The following is a 21,216-nucleotide window of genomic DNA, read 5'->3' on the forward strand; positions in this document are numbered from 1 at the left end:
TTCTGGTCCAATCTTATGATAGCTGCAGAACAGCGCTTGGCTAACTAAGGGTGCCTTTTATGATAAATGTAAACATACCCTCTAGAGAGTCTTTTATTGTATTGCTGCTTGTCATAAGCCTAGTGTGTATCAGTCTTGCAGTCAAGTTAGCCAAGCAGACAACACTTCTTCAAAGTGTATGGTCATCAAGACATAATCTCATAGGTCAGGTAATGCAATAGTTTCTCATTCTCATCATGTGGAATCTTAAGAACATAATCATGAGCAGACAAAATCCTTATTGGGAAAGGTCTGTCCATCAGATCAGAATCAACGTCATCTCAGTCCTTGCTGACTGGTAACCCCTGTCCTCCAAAGTTTGTATTTCACAATTAGGTCAAGTTGGTTTAAAGTAGTTTGGCACAGTACTTGAGAAATTCCATGATTTACTCTGATTTTGTACCATTAGAGATTTCTCAGTGAAATCAGGCCTGTCTTCAATGTGTAGACAAATTTACAGACTAGTAGTAGTAGAAATTTTGAGCACTTACTCATTTCTTATCTTAAACAATATCTCTTGATAAAGGGGTAGGCGTATTTGTAAAATCATATGAGAGTTTTGTCGTAAGCCATACAGAATAATAGTAGAAGGGAAATCAGAGAGACTGACCTGCACCTGTTTAGGAAATCTGCATATTAACTTTTGTTAAAGGTACACGGTCACCGTAAATTTGCATAGTCCATATATGGTAAAGGGGCGGGACTTAGCGTACAACCCCCTAACACCTGTGGCTTTCGGTCCTCCATATTCGATATGTCAAAGGACATGCGGACAACGCTGCTAAGTATGCCATGGCTGGTCGTTTGGGGCGCCCTTTTTAAAAAGCGGCCACCCAAGTAAAATTTATGATTGGCTATTAAAAACAGGTGACCGAATACCTTTAATGGTGGATGACCACTTCAGTTGGCTATATTTTGCATTTATAAAAGCTCAACATTCATAGTTCCTGAAGACCATGGCATTTTGGGTTTTTATGATAAATTTGCCATTTTTTCTTTAATATTTTTACATACTCTTTAATATTTGATATAATTAAATACTTATTTAGATGCCTCATATTGCTGTTGAAATTTAGAAGGAAAGAAATCGTTAAAAAGGCAACCTTCAATGGTACAAATCAAAGAGGATCATGGGTAATTTATAGTACTGTGTTAGGGTGTACATTTAACTGCAAGTCCAAATACATGTACCGTAACCATTATTTTTACTGACTGGATCTATTATAACATACAATGGCAAGTATTAAAGTGAAAATAAAGTTTTTAGAGAAACTGTGTTTTCAATTGGCAAAGTACCGCCACTTGATGGCTCGGCTGATGGGGAACTGATAGTCTTGGCAAGATACACACTGTGTCCAGAATTTTGACTGATAACAAGTCCAGAGTTATCTACATGCAGCCTCTATATTCTTCCATTCTTGGATATCTGGCATATTTTTGCAGCCTGTGGATGGGAATTTGAAATGGCTTCGAAAAAATGTTGATTTCTCTGCTAAGCTAAGCCTGCACTTCCCCACTGGTGGAAAACTTTGAGAGGTGCATAAACACTGAGTTATCAAGTTTGCAGTGCATGGACATATGAGATAATAGACACTACCCATTGAAGTTAAAACAAGGCAGAGAACGCCACATTAACGCGTCAAGCCATTTAGCAAAATGCCTTGTAAAACAGAGAGTCATTTGGCCAGATAACAAGTAAATTGGTGGTCAACTTCAGTGGTCTGGTACAGCGATTGTAATACAAAAGTCAGCAGGAAGCCCAACTCTGGCCATAAAATTGATACTGATACTACAGGCTGCGTAAACATCGCACAGTGGTACAAACCATTTCTCTCATGGTGTATCTTAGAAAATAAACTGAATCGAATGAAGAATAATTCACAATTGACACCGATTGAGATTACCCGCTGATTTTGGTGCTTGCAGTTGCTGTACCCAACCAGTGAAGTTGATCGCCAATTTATTTGTTATCTGGCCAATGACTCCCTGTCTCACTAGGCATTTTGCTAAAAGGCTTGACGGGTTAATGTGGTGTTCTCTGTAAAAAAGGACAGAATCAAATCATCGGTTCATTAAAAATATAGGGTTTGCAACTCTTTATTACTAAAAATATTTAGTTTAGTCTAAAATCTCAAAACAAAATTTTCACTCTCAGCTACTCCAATTTTTTCCATACATTCCATTCAAAACCAAACATAACCATTATGGATCTCCACTAAAATGCTCTTTCAGTAAAATTACTTCTATAGACAGCAATCTTTCATATATGTGCTTTTGGGAATTTCCAGAGTAACTGCTGTTCAAATTCCCCTTGCATAAAATTTTTAAAGATTTGCTTCTAGCATGATTAAATCATGAACTGAAGTATTCAACAAGGCTTCGACAATCACTGTTAATTTGGCAAATAATTGGCGAGGAAAGACGCTTTACATCAATTTCTGATGGTTTCAATTAAATATTTACATTGTATTAATACAAAGGAGCCTTACTAAAATGGACAAGTTCTACACTGACAACAGTATGAAATGAAAGAAAAATAATTATCAGATATGCATTTTATTAGTACCTTTTTGAGTAGAAAGTAGAATTTCAATATTTGATACAAGTGCAACTGGTTATGTCGGCGCATTCAACAAAAGTAGATTACAATAGATATCTGGAGCAGTAAACCAATTATAGATATCTGGAAAAGTTAACCAGTAGTTATGTTCTTCATGATTCTCAAGCCACCATGCACAACGAGTTCTAATCACTCAAATGATAGTTACTGGTTAGTTGTAATACGTTTACGCACCAGGAGTGGCACTCAGCTCTGAATTTGTACCCTGAGCAGTTCAAACAATAAAGCACTGCAATTTTTCTTTTAAAAAAAGTGCTAAATGTGGAGTCAAAAGTTGTGCTAAAAGGAGGTTGGAAGTCTACATTTCATCTAAAGTTCCACAGTCAAAAAGTCTACATGGAAAGAAAAAGAGTCAAACTGTAGAACATGTGTGCATACCACTCAAACAGGAGTGATCCCCACATTGATGTCAGGAAAAAGTGCAACTCCAGAAAAAGTTCATTTCATATTTGATGGATGTTTGAAGTAAATGCGATGCTTGGAGTAATGTTCCTGGATGAACTGTAACCTGTAAACATTTTCACCCTGCAAGAAAAGGACAAGTTGTAAAATTTCTGTTTGTTTACAACAATTCATCAGAGGTTTTATTGACTCTACCTGACTCCACTAAGGTAGCCATACACCAAAGTCATCACCTACATGACATTTCTCACACAATTTACATATACTAGCACTGTATTTGCCATATCATCTACAAATATACAATTTGTAACGTTGCAGTTGTCATATCATATATAAATTATAACATTGTATTTGCCACATCACCCAATATCATATACAAATTGTAACATTGTATTTGCCACATGTGCAATTTGCAACATTGCACTTGCCAAATCAGATACAACATGAAACATTGTATTAGACCTATCATTTCAAAAAATGCAACACTGTATGTCATGTACAAATTATAACATTGTATATCATGTCAAAAACAAATTGTAACATTGTTTGTCATATATACAAATTGTAACATTGTATTGTTATATCAACAACTGCACCATCTTTTTATAGATGCAAATAGTCACATTATTAGCCTTCTTGTTTAGATTGACAAATTGCACTTTCTCACTGTATTGTATCTCTGTATTTGCTTACCTCATGAGTGCTTGTCAAAATAGCATCATTACTGAAAGCCTCTTACTCAGTTGCTTCTTCATGTCCTTCAACTCTATTTACAACTTCAGTTCTGTTGGAGGGTACAATAATATACATCACTCGTATTTCATACATATCGGACAACTTATGTATTCCTTCACGATATGGCCAACTCTCTTTTTTGAATCTATTTACGTAATTGGAGATGTTCTTATGGAGTGCTTACTAGTATTCTACAACAATCTCTAATACACTGAACATGGATGATAATAGCACTTACATGTCCCTGTGAAGTATATTCGGACCAAAACAAATAGATTTACAAGCATAGGGTTGTAACATAAATAATAAAATCCTCACTGCCAACAATATTTTCCGGATTGAGCAGAACTACTTTCTACAGATTTTGTATTATACTTTTGTGCATTTATGCTTTTGCAAAATGATCCAAATATTTTGGATTACTTGTTACTACATTTCTACTCACGGCCCTTCTGTCACCTGTCACAATTTTGAAAGAACAAAGACAAGATTTTTCCAAGAAACTGATAATACTTACATCTGGCACATTGCAAGTTATGATTTCCGTATTTCACTAATCTCACAGTACACATAACTGTTGACTTCACACATCACAATACATGCTATCTCAATTTCCAAAGCAATAGAACCTGCAGAAAATGCACTGAGTATTAGAATCCTGATACTCATGGTCATCATGTTCCCAATTCACAGTTCCAGTAAAAAAAATTAAATAAAAGAAAAACTGCATTGCCTTAATATTTCCATTATTTACCCTTCCAATTTGGTCTGCCAGTACTTTATTCTGTGTGGTGTGGTTGGAGCAATAAATGTACAACTGGCATGATAGATTTTGGTCTTTAATGTCACTCCTATTACAGATACATCATTTAAGTGAACAAAAATAGAAGATAAGTGAACATAAATAAATTGCTCTTCTGCTGCTTCATTATGACTGGCGAGAATTATAACTTCAAATCAGTATGTCAGCTATCTAAAAGTGTCAAGATAGTACAGAACTGTGACTTTTTGAGATTAGAATTTCCAAAAAATGTGGTTAAAAAGCATAAATTACATGTAATTACTCAGCAAAATATTTCCAACATTGTAATATTGAGGACTTCAAAAAATCATAGAAAGATCTCTAAACCTGCTTTGCTGAAAATGTTATAATATTTTAATGATTGATACACCAAGTTATTACAATATATGTTTTAATGACTAATAAATGATTTAAAAAGCCATGTGCTTTACCATTCTTGAAATCTATCCATTGTATTATAGTAGTAATGGAAATATTAAGAAAATACCGAAGCCTTTACATTTTACATTTTTCACTTATTTCCTTTTTCACATGAGATTTAAGGTAGAATGTGCCTCAGGGACAGATATTCAGACTCAACTTTGTTCTATTCTTTTCTGGTCTACTTCTCGTGAAGACTAATTTTAAAGGTTTTGAAGTCAGAAAAATTTCCCCATCTTAGTTTTGAAATTGAAAACTTTTCATCATTGAATTAACACGGGGATGGCAACCATCTTGAGTTTCAAATGTCTGAAAATGTACAGCAATTTGTTTCTCCTGTAACAAAATTTGCATGCTGCCCCATGATTTATGCTTGATCTTAAATTCAAAGGGGCAAGTTTGAGCAAAAGTTTTAAGTCTTTCAATTTCAAGGCACATACTAACTTAACTTTGTCATGGGGAGGCGAAGCAGTTTATTACATATATCGATTTGTCATTGACAGTGATATCAGCTACAGCCTATAGCGTATAGCATTATTGGTCCATGAACATGTAGATGTCCAATACAAGTTGTTTTATACACATCTGCTTCTATTATTATTATATTTTTCCCATTACAATCAATCAATGTACATCAGCAGCAAATTCCTGCACATTAATGTACAATTAAAATCTAAGTGGCTGGACACAGTAGTATAATTTGAATGCAACTACAAACTACTACCTCCTACTTGAAAGATTTTACGTCATGCATTGTATTCATGTGTAAATTTGGTGAAGAAAACCATCTCACACATATTATTGAACAACTATTTATAAGAACATTATGAAGATTATAGTTCACATCTTAGAATGAAAAATACCATTATAAAAATGTACATTACCTTTAGTAGTTATACCTGGTACCTGGCCTCATGAATTTTAAATCAATGTCTGTGACATGAGTATTGTTCACTGGTGTGAATTAAGTCCATTTAGCTCTTCTTGAAATGACTGCTTCACTTTTTAAGGACCTCGGTTTATAGTGCCTTGCGGCAAGCTCCCTCAGTATTAGGAGGTTTACATTTACGACATCCATCAGCATTTTAATGCAATATACATAAACCATTACGAGTGCAGTCTTTCTACACATTACCAGAAAACCATAAAATATTGCTAGACCTACTTTTAAACAAACATCAGTTCTTAACAGATACATGATTCATCAAGAGACAGGGTTACCACAGCATATCATATTACATAGGCCATTCTGTGGGAGTAAACAGGATTCTATTAAGTTGCAATTTTATCATTGTAACTGAAAGAATATTTTAATATTTCAAATGTATCAATGCCATATTATAAAAGAAGAAATTTGAATGTTGGTCACATTAGAAAGGCAATGTTATAAATGATATGCAGGTAATACTCAAGGGCATCACTTTTCTGGTTTTAGGACATGTGTATTGGATCTTCAAGTTTGTTCTGTATCCATCACTATGCGACATGCTATGATCTACATCATTCTTAACACTCCAAGATTACATCCAAAAAAGTTATCACTTTCTTCTCAGAGAGTTAAAATACATCATTATTGACCCATAAAATAGGTAGAAAAATGTTAGAAAAATACATTTACATGTACTAGCATTTAACCACGTCCCTCTATCCCGGACCGTGATTTAACAGTTTTTACATTGGGGCAATAATTACACTAGTATTTGTGACAAAAAAGTACAACTACTTTTAACCATTTACCGATTATTATTCCCAATATATCTACTGTTTTGTCAATGGTTCAAAATCTGATTTGCTATGTATATTTACTGTTTTAAAGATTGTTTCATCATGTTAACTTTCACAAGAAGATCTACATGTCTGCCAGGTTAATATAGCTGTGTGCAGCAAACTTCAGTATTGCAATGCAGCACATCTGAAGAAACCTGGCACCTCTTTCAATCAAAACACGTCATTGTAAAATGACAGTCCCTGTTTGGTTAATAAAGTTAGAAAACATTGAGGAAATTGGGTTTAACCCTTTCACCCCAGTTCCCTGTATACAGGTCCAATTTTACCATAGAAAACAATGGATTTGGGACAAACCATGGTGGTGAAAGGGTTAAGATTGATAAAAGCATATCCGGAGAATAGCCAAGAAAGAATTAAACTTGTATTGATGTGTATGTGAACTGTTGATGTACTGAGTACGAATGGAATTAGTTTGGCCAAATTTGTGTAATAATTGGGTAATAGATCCTGCTGATGTGTAGCTGGCTCGGAAGGTTATATCTGATTGGTCAATTGTCACTATTCACAGCAACTTGGGCAGTCTATTGTGTATAATTCAATGATAACAGTAAGATTCAACCAACCAATTGGATAACAGCTTCCAAGATGCTGCACATTAGCCCAATAGATGTGGCTATATATTAACAGAGTACGTATGAAAAAGTTAGAACAAAATGGCCACGTAGCAGTCATATTAGATTGTGTCAAAAAAGAGTCATATTAAATATGTTGTCCTTTAGCCATGTTCAAATTAAATCCGTCCAGGCATGGATTTGGACACGGAAAAATCAGAATCAGTGGATGATATTGCTGAAAATATTAGACATTCATATTTACGTCATGGTGTGTTGTCCTTGTGGCAAATTTGAAAGAAAACAGTCATTACATGTCTGTGTAATGGCTTGAGACATAAAAATTGAACAAAATGGCCACCTTGCAGCCATATTGGATCGTACCTCAAAATACTTCTATGTGCATATGTAAGTCACAGTGTATTGTCTTTGTGCCAAGTTTGAAAGAAATCACTTGAGGCATGTTTTAGTTATGGCTTTAGACATGAACAAGCGACCTAGCGGCCGATATAGCTCCGCTGAGTTTATGTAGAGAATAACTATTTTTGACACATGTTGATGAAGAAGGAGGAAATCTTTGATAGCTCAATGCAGTGGCCAGAAAAAAGTGGCTAAAATAAGCTGCACAAATACACAATTGAAGATTTCATCATACTTTGAATATATCACATCGGATCATCCCTAGGAACATGTCAACCAAAGCTATCTGATGAGTAGTGTTTTGAGAATAAAATTTTCTGACCAATCATCATAATTTCAAAAGGTCAAATTTAGTTTATCTATAGAAACCTGTATACCAAATTTCAAAGCTGTTAGACCAGTACTTTTTGAGAAACACATATTTTGACCAAAAATGGGAAAAATTGCCCTAAAATTCAAAATTGCAGATTTCATCATCATTTCAATAAATATTATTTAGTTCATCTATGGAAACCTGTATACCAAATTTCAAAGCTATCAGATGAGCAGTTTTTGAAATACACATTTTTTGACCTAAAATTGCAAAAATTGCCCCAAAAAAACAAAACAACAGATTTCAGGAGAAATTAAATATATATTACTTAGCTCATCTGTTGGAACCTGTATACCAAATTTCAAAGCTATCATACCAGTACTTTTTGAGAAACACGTTTTTTGACCAAAAATGGCAAAAATTGCCCAAAATTACAAAATTGCAGATTTCATCATAATTTCTACAAATATCATTAAGGTGATCTGTAGGAACCTGTATACTAAATTGCAAAGCTATCAGATGAGTACTTTTGGAAATACACATTTTTTGACCAAAAATGGCAAAAATTGCCCCAAAAATACAAAATTGCAGATTTCATCATAATTTCAATACATATCATTTAGTTCATGTGTAGGAACCTCTATACCAAATTTCAAAGCTATCAGATGAGTAGTTTTGGAAATACACATTTTTTGACCAAAAATGGCAAAAATTGCCCCAAAAATACAAAATTACAGATTTCATCAGAAATTCAATATATATTACTTGGTGCATCTATAGAACCTGTATACCAAATTTCAAAGCTGTTAGACCAGTACTTTTGAGAAATACATTTTTTGACCAAAAATGGCAAAAATTGCCTTAAAAATGCAAATTTGCATATTTCTTCACAATTTGAACAAATCTGAAATAGATCATCCCTAGGGACATATGTACCAAATTTCAAAGCTATCTGACTGGTAGTTTTGAAGAAGAAGATTTTTAAAGATTTTTTTACCAAAAATGACAAAAATTGCCTTAAAAATACAAATATGCAAATTTCACCACGATTTGAACAAATCTGACTGAAGTCACCCTAAGTAAACTGCATATCAAATTTCAAAGTAATCGGACAAGCGGTTTCAGAGAAGAAGATTTTTTTACCAAAAACACCAAAAAATGCCCCAAAAATACAAATATGCAAATTTCACCACGATTTGAACAAACTTAAGTGAGGTCACCCCAAGTGAACTGCATATAAAATTTCAAAGCAATTGGACTTGCGGTTTCAGAGGAGAAGGCAACGACGACGACGGAAAATCAACCTATTTGATAAGCTCCGCGTCGCTGAGAGCGGAGCTAAAAAAATGGTAACAAAATGGCCGCCAGGTGGCCATATTGGATCATATTATGAAACTAATCAACTTGCATATGTATGGTGTAGTGTATTATCCTTGTACTAATTTTACAAGAAAGCTGGTAGGGCATGTCAGAGATATCAGTGTAGACGCACACAGACACGCAGGACAGACTTTGTTAAACGAGGACTTAAAACAGTTAAATTTGATGTTTAATTGGCAAACAGCCTTCAAAACGTATCCAACAGTAATGAAATATTCATCAATCAGTAAGAATTTTTGACTTCTTAATGGGAGTATATAAGAAGTGAAGATAATGGAAAGAAGTTAAAATATCAAAAGAATTTAAGTAGAGCCACAAATTTTTCTATACCTAAAAATTGGTATTTCAAACTGATGCTGCTGAAACAAGTCATTGACAATGACATAGTCCCCACTTGTAATAGGAGTATTAGTCTTGATGGGGCAGGGAAATGTGGTCATTAAGAAGTATCACTGTAGTGTATATGTTCAGATCTATGGACACATAGGTCTATGTCATTGTTCCCAATTTGAAACAAGAGGCATGTCTAAGTTATGGTTCCAAATCGGGAAAAAAGATCAGACCTATAGCTGTATTGGCCAGCCAAGAAATACATAGTGGCATAATAAATGAGTTACAAGATGTGACATCTTAAGGTCTATTATCCTATCAAAATTGAAGTGTAAAGAACTTGTGGTTACTGAGTTATGCATATATATGCATAATCAAGTCAAAGGTCATAAAGGTCACGTGACATTTTGAAAAAAAAATTGTATTGCCTAAAGCTCTATTGGCTTGCCCACAATTATATATGTGCATAATTAATGAGGTAAAGCATGTGTTGTCATAAGGTCTCCCATCCTACTAAATATAAAGGACATAGCACTTGTGGTTACTTATTTATTGACATAATCGTGTATTCTAGGTAAAAGGTTATCAAGGTCACATGACATTTTGTCAAATAATTTCTCTCCTATAGTCTATCCCTATATACCAAAAATCATACATCTAGCTCTATTGGCTTGCTCAAAATTAGATATGCACATAATTAATGAGGTACAATATGTGGCGTCATAAGGTGTCCCATCATACCAAATATGAAGGGTGTACCACTTGTGGTTCCTGCGTTATGGACAAATATGTATATTTGAGGTCAAAGGTCACCGAAGTCACGTGACATTTTGTAAAAAAAATTGTCTTGATAAGTTATCCCTATATACCAAAAATCAGACATCTAGCTCTATTGGCTCGCTCAAAATTAGATATGCACATAATTAATGAGGTACAATATGTGGCGTCATAAGGTGTCCCATCATACCATATATGAAGGGTGTAGCACTTGTTGTTACTGAGTTATGCACAAATATGTATATTTGAGGTCAAAGGTCACCGAAGTCACGTGACATTTTGTCAAAAAAATTGTATTGCTAAGTTATCCCTATATACCAAAAATCAGACCTCTAGCTCTATTGGCTCGCTTAAGTTTAGATATGCGCATAATTAATGAGGTACAATATGTGGCGTCATAAGGTGTCCCATCATACCAAATATGAAGGGTGTAGCACTTGTGGTTACTGAGTTATGGACAAATATGTATATTTGAGGTCAAAGGTTTTAGAAGTCACATGACATTTTGTAAAAAAAATTGTCTTGATAAGTTATCCCTATATACCAAAAATCAGACCTCTAGCTCTATTTGCTCGCTCAAAATTAGATATGCGCATAATTAATGAGGTACAATATGTGGCGTCATAAGCTGTCCCATCATACCATATATGAAGGGTGTAGCACATGTGGTTACTGAGTTATGCACAAATATGTATATTTGAGGTCAAAGGTCACCAAGGTCATGTGACATTTTGTCAAAGTGTCTGAGATATCTGCGTGAACGGATGGACTCATGGACGGACATGACCCAATCTATAAGCCCCCTGGACTGTATCTGTGGGGACTAAAAACTGTGTCACTGCATCCTTTTTGCAATATGAATACGATGAGAAACTAAATTTTTATTTTTCTTGGCCTTATACATGGGAGTCTATGGACTGCCTTATACATGGGAGTCTATGGACTGCCTTATACATGGGAGTCTATGGACTTCCTTATACATGGGAGTCTATGGACTGCCTTATACATGGGAGTCTATGGAGGTGAAAACTAAAAAGTCCTCTAACACGGCCAAATTTGATCGCATTGTGAAATAAATCGACGTGCATCTGTATGAGGTAGGGTACTATCCTTGTACTAAGTTTGAACAAAATCGCTCCAGGCGTCTCTGAGATATCTGGGTGAACGGACGGACGCACAGACGCACGCACGCACGCACGCACACACGGACGCACGGACATGACCAAACCTATAAGTCCCCCGGACGGTGTCCGTGGGGACTAATAAGGCATGCATTCTACCTAGCTAAGATACAGACATAGCAAGAAAACAATTTTATTAATGAAAGAGGGCATTAAAATCAGAATCTGGTGATTGACTTGAACTGTATTTTCTTACATTCACACTCAAAATAGTAAGTATGTTTTACACAGCCTGTTCTGCTGGGAGATAAAGCTTAAAATACATTTTAACAGCATGTGAAAACTTTTGGCAGATTTGTCATGAGTTAGAAAGGAGCACATGTCAAACAATCCTTGGGAAACTGCACATCATATTTGAAAGCAATTGAGCAGGTGATTCCAGGAAGGAAAATTTACACAAAAACTTTAACATTCTCCAGTATATTATTGCTAATTTGCTATTAAAAATTACATCAAATAATTTAAAGAATATAATCTTGCAAAGTTTTGTTTTAATCTCAAAATTGAAATTCAACTATATTATTATTGATGATAATTATTTGAACAATTTTAAACAACAATTACAGGTGGGTCACTTCACTCCCTCTATGCTATTTTTGAGATTTGCATTCTATTTTAACAACAGGAGCTTATTATCCCATGGTGTAATTTAGCTTTATGTAATGGAGGGAAAGCCTGCCATACGCACACACAGATATACAGACACTGAATTTTCCACCTATCAGACACCGTCTGATTGTCAAGGCATGATAAGATGGGAGCTAAAAATTATGTAAAGTAACCAGGTCATGGAAATAACCACAAGTAAGAAAGCAGACTTGGCTAAACAAGTTAAACAAGATTTTCATGATAAATTATTACATTCAGTTTAGAGGCAAAAATATTAATATTGCAAAAAGACTTTATTCAACTTTCCAGCAAAAGCAAGATGATTATCACAGGATAAAAAGAAAACATCAAGTGTGTAGCAGTTTATACTAAGTACTACTGCAAAAGATATTAAATGTATCTGCTTTTCGTTCTTTCTAAATTCATGAAGTTTTTGATATACAAAGAAGTAATTCTGTATAATAATACATGACATATTCATGTTGCACATTGAACAATAAAAAAAATCAACAAAAAGTTTGCATTTTTTCGAGGGGTTGAATGCACAGACTCAATTTCTGATTATCATAAGATTCATAATTAAGAAATATTAATCTTGATGTCAACGATTTTTAACAATGCAATTTTCACTTTTTTTATCATGGTTATTATATCAAACTAAGTGTTTGTAACCCATTAAGCTACTGCGCATTAACCACCTGTCTGAAATGAAAAACATTGAAAAGATTTAAGATTTATGTTTGTACTCTTGACTACTACACTTTTAAACCCAAATGAAGAACAAGATAATACACATCAGTGGTAGGTATTTTAAAAGTTATAAAAGATTACATACTCTCTACTGCCATTTTATGGATTAAACTTGACAAATATAACCATACAACTAACAAATTTGACATCCTAAATGCTGAAAAGTTTCTTTTAAAAATGCACAAATGATTTTGTGATCATTCCATTTTTCAAATTATGGAGACTACAGAGAATATGAGATACACCATTCAGCTGAACATACTTCTTTTTAAAATTTATTCACACAACTAATACTTCAATAAACATCACTTTTAGGTAGAGCTTGTCAGAGTTATCAAATATCCAATAAATTCAAACATCAATGGGTTTATATCTCGCTTGCTTGGTCTATGACAGTACGAGTTATTTTTCTGGTTCAGGGCTGTCAGCAAAGGTGAAGAGAACTAGTAAACTGTGAAATGTTTTGGATGGATGATAAAGCTATAAGATATTGTCCATGTCATTGTTGAGACACTGTCCACAGATGGAGATTTACAGGTTTGAAGGCAGTTTATTCAGGGTGTTAAAAACCTTTCAGCTTACTTTAGAATTGGTAAGGGTGACTCCTGCCCACACCATGTTTCATGGCTGGCGATTTGAAACGAGAAGGCCCACCACGTGCACTGACTCCACCGGTTGAAGTACCACCACTGCCCCATCCTTGGTTGCCACCACCTACAGAAGAACACGATATCACAAATTTAGTTCGTATTCGTCTAAAGTGGCACTACAGTAACTTTAAGATCTTGGAAACACATTATTTTAATACCAACAATTAACGTCACACCTCGCAATTAGGTACAAATTGTGTGATACCATTGAAAAAACAATCATGGAAAACGTTGCACATCTTAATAAGGTAACACTATTTTGACAGGAATGACATCTCTTATACACATAAATTGGCTGGAATAATTACCCAATTTAAAGGCTAGAGGGTCTCATTTCAGCAAATGTTGTGGTCTCTTCTCTGACAATTATATAACAAATCCAATCTCTAAATTTGATTTTGACAGAACCATGGTATAATTTTGCAAGTTCAATCAAAGTCATACAACATTATGAATAAAGCCTTTAAAGGCTTGCTTATAATCCTATCCACCAACCAAACTTATTCCAACAATTTATACTTCACTCTTTGTTATTCGCTGTGCACAACATTTGTACTTAGGTTTTTCGATACTAGCTACAATTATGGTGACACGTGGATTCTTGTAGCACTATATAAACTTGTGAACACTAGACAGATAGTTCCACTCCAATTTTTGAAGCTCAAACTCTCAATGACTTCTAGTTTTAGTTCCTGTGAAAACACAATGTGTACTCACAGGAACTACAGTAATGACTGTTTAACACTGGGGACTTACCAAAACCTGATCCATAATTTCCACTGTTATCCCCTCCTGTACCACTGTAGTCTTCGTAATATCCTTCATTACCACTGAAAGACAACAACAACACATCAATACAGCCCTGCATGTGTCGTTTATCATCATGATTTACAGGACAATGGGACCAAAGAAAGTACAAATTTATTGCCTGATAAAAAAGTCTGGTTTTCCTGGACCTTTCCTGACTGGATTTACTTCATGAATAAAGCCAAAATGAGAGTTACTCACCCACTGGTGTCACCATATGACTGATCATAGGACTGGCCATAACTCTGATTGCCATAGGATTCATCATATCCCTGAAAACAATGAAATATTCGTCACTTGTCATCTCACTACAGTAACATTTTTTCACTTCAAACAAACTTTTCCAATGATTTTGCAAACTCATTAAGAACAAGACTGTCAATTATCAAATGCAATCTTGAGTGATTCCAGTTCTTCTCCATGTAAAACACAATCCCCGAAACCAGTGTACATATATGGTACCATGAAATACTGCATGAAGATCACACAGTAACCTTTCAAATACGATTTTATGTATCACTCAACATCTTTCAACGCTTTGCTATGCTTTCAATATTTAGTTTAAGTCCTGATTTCTCGAGATAACATAATTTCACCAATATGGTAACTGTTGATATATTTGTAGATACTGTACTATCAAAGGATACATTACAAACTGTAAAATATTTGTTACTTACATAAGATTCTTGATCTGCCATCTGTTGGTTCATAGCTCCACCTGTGTTATCATACTGTTGAGCACCACTTTGTCCCCCTCCCATCCCCATACCACCTCCAAAACCAGTTCCTCCTCCCATGCCACCGCCACCACCACCTCCCATTCCCATGCCTCCCCCCATGCCACTGCCACCACCTCCCATACTACTACCCCCTCTCATACCAGTTCCTCCCCCCATGCCGCCCATACCACCTCCCCTACCTCCCATACCTCCTCCCATACCCATGCCCCCTCTGCCAGATCCAAAGCCTTGTCCCCTTGGTCCTGATTGTGCTTGACCCCTCATTGCCATCCCTCCTCTTTGGCCTTGCATGCCTCCTCGGCCCATCATGCCGCCTCTTCCTCTCATACCCTGACCAGGGCCGCCTCTTCCACGACCTCTCATATTAGGTGGTGCATCTAGTGTACCATTGATAGCTGCTAGCTCTCGTAACTGTTCTTGCCTGATCTCATCATTATTATCCTAGCAAGAGAAAAGTCACACACATTTAAGTCGTTACTCCTGTAACAAAAATATCAGTCCACTGAAATTTCAATCGCCATGACAATAACCAAACCACCTGATCTTTTCACACAGCAGAGAACAGTTTACTTACTGGTGTGAGGTATTTCTTGATTTCGTCAAGTGCATAGCCCATTCTGGTATGTGCTTCACCAGGCAAGGCAAAGATTTCAACCATCACATGCAAATCTTCATTCAAATGTGCGTACTTTGACGAAGACTCTTTCCTTAGTTCCTCTTCCTGTTGGGTGACAAAATAACTATGAATAGCTCTGATTGCAAATGATGTGACTATTCTCTTTCATTAATATGTATAAATAAATATTTGTCTGCATTTTCCACATAAATGATGAAAATACCCCCAGCTAGTGTTGCAATGGCTACTAAAAGTTGTGCTAATTCATATAAATTTATGACTCACACTACAAGCTGCAACAACATGCAGCACATGCAACAACAAAATTTGTCTAAACTTTAGGCAACGTTGTCTGATGTTGTGCGCATGAAGCTATATTCAGTACTTAACAAACCTAAAATCATGATCAACGCTATGAATACACATTTTTTACCTTACTTTCAATATATTTAAACCTTCAAGGCACAGATTTTTTAACATTTTTATAGCTCACAGATTATGATAGAATACACCTAGGGTACAGAAATTTGAACTCGAAACTGTTACAATATTGTTTTGATCTGCCTCTTGTATGGACTCATTTTGCAGTGCACGGAGAAAATAAAGATTTCACCCGATAAGTTTTGTGAAAATCAAAAATTTCATACATTGCCCCGTAGAGGTACAGGTAACATAGGGTGCTTGGTAAATATTGGGTAATTTGATTCTCTAGTACCAACTTTTGCATGGTGACCCCTGATTTTTATTCTTGACTACAACTGGGAATTATTTAACCCTTTCACCACCATGGTTTGTCCCAAATCCATTGTTTTCTATGGTAAAGTTGGACCTGTATACAGGGAACTGGGGGTGAAAGGGTTAAAGTTTTCTTTGGAAAGTCTTAGCGAATGTTTAAGTCTTTCAATTTCAAGGCACATACTGTCTGAATTTAGCAATGTATGCCATTTTCTGTTTTGGGTAGAGTTCAGGCACACTCTTCAATATATGTTACTTCCTTGACATGTAAGACTTCAAATGGTTTACATATAAAACAAGCGACCTAGCGGCCGATATAGCTCCGCTGTGTTTATGTACAGAATAACTATTTTTGACACATGTTGATGAAGAAGGTGGAAATCTTTGATAACTCAATGCACTGGCCAGAAAAAAGTGGCTAAAATAAGCTGCAAAAATACAAAATTGAAGATTTCATCATACTTTGAATATATCACATTGGATCATCCCTAAGAACATGTCAACCAAAGCTATCTGATGAGTAGTTTTTTGAGAATAAAATATTCTGACCAAAAATGGCAACAATTGCCCCCCAAAATAAAAATTGCAGATTTCATCATAATTTCAAAATATCACACTTAGTTCATATATAGAAACCTGTATACCAAATTTCAAAGCTGTTAGACCAGTACTTTTTGAGAAACGCATTTTTTGACCAAAAATGGGAAAAATTGCCCCAAAAATTCAAAATTGCAGATGTCATCATTATTTCTATAAATATCATTTAGTTCATCTGTAGAAACCTCTATAAATATCATTTAGTTCATCTGTAGAAACCTCTATACCAAATTTCAAAGCTATCAGATGAGTAGTTTTGGAAATACACATTTTTTGACCAAAACTGGCAAAAATTGCCCCAAAAATACAAAATTACAGATTTCATCAGAAATTCAATATATATTACTTAGTTCATCTATAGAAACCTGTATACCAAATTTCAAAACTATCAGACCAGTAATTTTTGAGAAATACATTTTTTGACCAAAAATGGCAAAAATTGCCTTAAAAATGCAAATTTGCATATTTCTGCACAATTTGAACAAATCTGAAATAGATCATCCCTAGGGACATATGTACCAAATATAAAAGCTATCTGACCAGTAGTTTTGAAGAAGAAGATTTTAAAGATTTTTTACCCAAAATGACAAAAATTGCCTTAAAATATAAAATATGCAAATTTCACCACCATTTGAACAAATCTGATTTAAGTCACCCTAAGCAAACTGCATATCAAATTTCAAAGCAATCGGACAAGCGGTTTCAGAGAAGAAGATTTTTTTACCAAAACACCAAAAAATGCCCCAAAAATACAAATATGCAAATTTCACCATGATTTGAACAAACTGAAGTGAGGTCACCCCAAGTGAACTGCATATAAAATTTCAAAGCAATTGGACTTGTGGTTTCAGAGGAGAAGGCAATTGTTGACGGACGACGACGGACGACGACGGATAATCAACCTATTTGATAAGCTCCGCGTCGCTGACAGCGGAGCTAAAAATCTGAAACTGAGCCTTCAAGTTAGCTTTCCTGGTGGTAGGAAATGTTTATTTTCAAGTTATTTACTCTAGCTTTGCAGTTGATGTTTGAGTTGATTATGTCATAAACTTACTTTGTTCTTATCCCTCATAGAACCTTTACCCAAAATCATTATTCTTGTTCCAGTATCTTCTTGTAATCTTTTAAGAGTGTTTCCTCTTGGTCCAATAATCTTTCCTACGAAATTAAACTGCAAAAGAGAAAGAAGAATACCATTAATGAGTAAGATTGGCGGCCTATTTCTGGTATGTTGTAGGGACAGCAATTTCTTGACAGGAATATAATGAACTACATATAAAGGCAAAGTCATGACAAATGGTTTTATCATGGATATTTTATTTGTTTTCTTTTTTGAACATTTGATAAGATTACTTTTTTTATAATAGTCTTCTTACTGAATATTTTACAAATTTAAAACAAATTTGCAAAGTGCGATGTCCAAAAAACAACTGCACAATTTGTTTAACTATCGTCATGTCAGACCAAACTTCAAGGCTGCATATTACATCAGAAAATCAGCAGCAACATTTTTTATATTTTACAGATTTACAGCGGCATTACTTTAACCCTTTTCCTGCCAAGTCGGTGAAAATCCGCTTGAAATTCGGTGTAGCTAGAATCTGAGCAGCCACGGCCGTTATCCTGCCAAGGCGGTGGAAATCGGGCTACTTTTTGGTACCCCCTTTCCTGCCTAGTCGACGGAACTACGTGTAGCAAACCCTTGCTCGCGCTAGGGGTCGTTCGAGGACAGGTTTTGGGGAGGAACGGCGTTTGCTCTCGAAATGGGTTCACAGAGAGTCCAACGACAGGGAAAGGTGCGGAAGCTACCCAGCCAGTCCCCCACCCCGGTGGGGGACTGGTTTTTTGGGGGGACGAGTAGCGTACTTGGCAGGTTAGCACGTTGACGTATTCTAGCGGAGTTTGGGGTAACTTGGCTCTGAGGCACTACATAGATTGCGGCCGAAATTGACCGTCTCGGCAACGCTAATCTGTAAGGCAACCGCCTAAGACCGCCTCAGCTGGCGGTGCAATTTTTGTGCCAATGGTGCGAGACGAAAATCACGGACTTGGTCCTGATTGACGGGAAGTGCGGACGGATTTGACGGACTCGGCTTGATTAGTCCCTGACATGGAACTGATCCGAACGGACTTGAGCGACATTTGTGAAGGGTAACCACCGCTTTTAACCGACTTGTTACCTTCTCGAAAAGACTACCCACTCAGATGTCGGACGTTGTCGGCTGCACTTGGCTCTAGACGTTCAAGCCGTGCAACGAAACACACCGCCTCAGCCTTGCCATTCAGGAACATGGCCTCAAAATTTGATATCATTGTTCACCGACTTGGCGGCTGCGGTTAGGTGCGTGAACCGTTGTTCACCGACTTGTTACGCCTATATGTTGTCCCTGTGAAGTTCGGCTAACGGCCGAGTCTAACGGGAGTTGGCAGACCTGTGTTTGGTTTATACCGTAGTATGACCGACTCAGGTAGAGGTACCTGTCGGTATATTCCGAGTTTTACGCACTCGGGCGTCAATGACGGGTCGTCATCACCGCTGATGACGTAGACGTGCTGGCCACGTTATTTGAAGGAGCCATGTTTGCCCAACGGACGAGGCCGAGACAGCCGTTGACAATTTTGGCATCCTTCATCTTTGACCGCCTTAGTTGGGTAAGCCGCTCGGCAGGCGACGGTTATGACCTAAACAAGCCGCTGAAGCACTGTTCATTGCCGTACAAGAACGAGACGGCCAGTCCATTACTGCTTAATGGGCAATCTGTCGGGTTGGCTTGTCACCGACTTGGATGACAATACGCCCTGCGCAGGCGTACTTAGAAGGGACATGAGGTTAAAGATACGGGTTTCCCACCCGTACTAAACATGGGCTTGGGGCAACGTCCTTGGGTGGCAGGTGCGCATGCCACGTACCCAGCTGGACGGAATGTCAAGTGAGATGCTAATGACATTGACTATGTTATGCTAAGTGCTCGATTGATTTGCATCGCAAATGAGTATTATTAGCATATCAAATGGTGCGGGCAGGCAATTTACATGACGGGTAGGAATGTCAGCGCCGGTTGGTGGACTGATTGCCGTAGGTCCATTATAATAACAGGTGGATGCATATATTAACACCCCTGCGTCCAATCATGTCCAGGGCTTTGTTTCCCTGTGGCTTTAAAAGGGAGGGACCTGCTAGTCTGTCGACACTGTTCCAGACATGAGCTTGACGGACCGCAAAAGTTTTCTGAAGGCGAGCAGACGACTGAAGCTCAAAGATGCAGAGTCTCGGGCGGTAGTGGTAGCGATCGTTGTGATGTCCCTAGTAAACGTTCTAAGAAGTCGGGCAAGAAACGCTCCCGTAAGGCGAAGCCATCTCCGGCTGAAAAACCAGTGGTAAGCGTAAACGTAAGACCGATCGTTCTGCCGATGAGGATGATGACGGGTCACCGGTTGCCAGTGGTTCTCACCCGGCTGCTCCGGGAGAGACTACTTCACCTGCAGAGACTACATCTGCTCTTGTGGGAGATACTTCACCTGCACAGACTACGTCTGCTGCTGCTAGTGAGACAGTGAGTAATGAGACGGCTGATGCCATTGGTTCTCCCCCGGCTGCTCCGGGAGAGACACCACCTGTTGCTACTATGAGCCCTCATCCTGCGTCAGGAGAGGTTCCTGTGCCCAGTGCGAAAGAGCTTGAGTCCTCGTCATCAGCAGAGGCTGCCGAGCCCGCTCCTGCCATAGTTTCGTGTGCTGCGATGTCCCCGCCGAAAAAGATAGTGCGGAGGGTTCGTTATCAGGATAGCCCACCTGATTTTGAGCCAGATATGATCCTTGATGCCGCTACGGGCGAGTTCAGGCCCAGACGCCCAGACGACGGTGATATCACCGCTGAGTCCGACTCGGAGGTTGACGAGGATGCGGCAGAGGACGATGACTTTTATGACAGGCAGTACGTAGGTGAGGCAAGCT

The 21,216-nt window shown here is 37.1% G+C and overlaps 1 protein-coding gene across 3 annotated transcripts in view; it reads right to left on the reverse strand.

Annotated features, from left to right (window-relative positions):
- Positions 1–1,227: 1,227 nt before the first annotated feature.
- LOC139133966 (KH domain-containing, RNA-binding, signal transduction-associated protein 2-like) overlaps positions 1,228–21,216 on the reverse strand; it is a 35,550-nt gene continuing 15,561 nt past the window's right edge. The window contains exons 3-12 of one of the 3 annotated variants that reach the window (XR_011552687.1): positions 18,317–18,433; positions 15,889–16,035; positions 15,252–15,755; positions 14,776–14,846; positions 14,524–14,597; positions 13,700–13,831; positions 4,314–4,425; positions 3,755–3,845; positions 3,038–3,184; positions 1,228–1,483 (exon numbers count right to left, since the gene is read on the reverse strand). Coding sequence is in view for 1 of the 3 variants with exons in the window: in XM_070700790.1 (XP_070556891.1) it covers positions 13,701–13,831; positions 14,524–14,597; positions 14,776–14,846; positions 15,252–15,755; positions 15,889–16,035; positions 18,317–18,433 (1,044 nt within the window). In the remaining 2 variants the exon portion in view is untranslated. Of the gene's footprint in view, positions 1,484–2,103; positions 3,185–3,754; positions 3,846–4,313; positions 4,426–12,641; positions 13,832–14,523; positions 14,598–14,775; positions 14,847–15,251; positions 15,756–15,888; positions 16,036–18,316; positions 18,434–21,216 lie in introns of those variants that run through there. The other 2 variants (XR_011552686.1, XM_070700790.1) reach the window with 2 other exon arrangements.

This window comes from Ptychodera flava, chromosome 5 (genome assembly GCF_041260155.1).
Source record: "Ptychodera flava strain L36383 chromosome 5, AS_Pfla_20210202, whole genome shotgun sequence".
NCBI classification, from domain to species: Eukaryota; Metazoa; Hemichordata; class Enteropneusta; family Ptychoderidae; genus Ptychodera; species Ptychodera flava.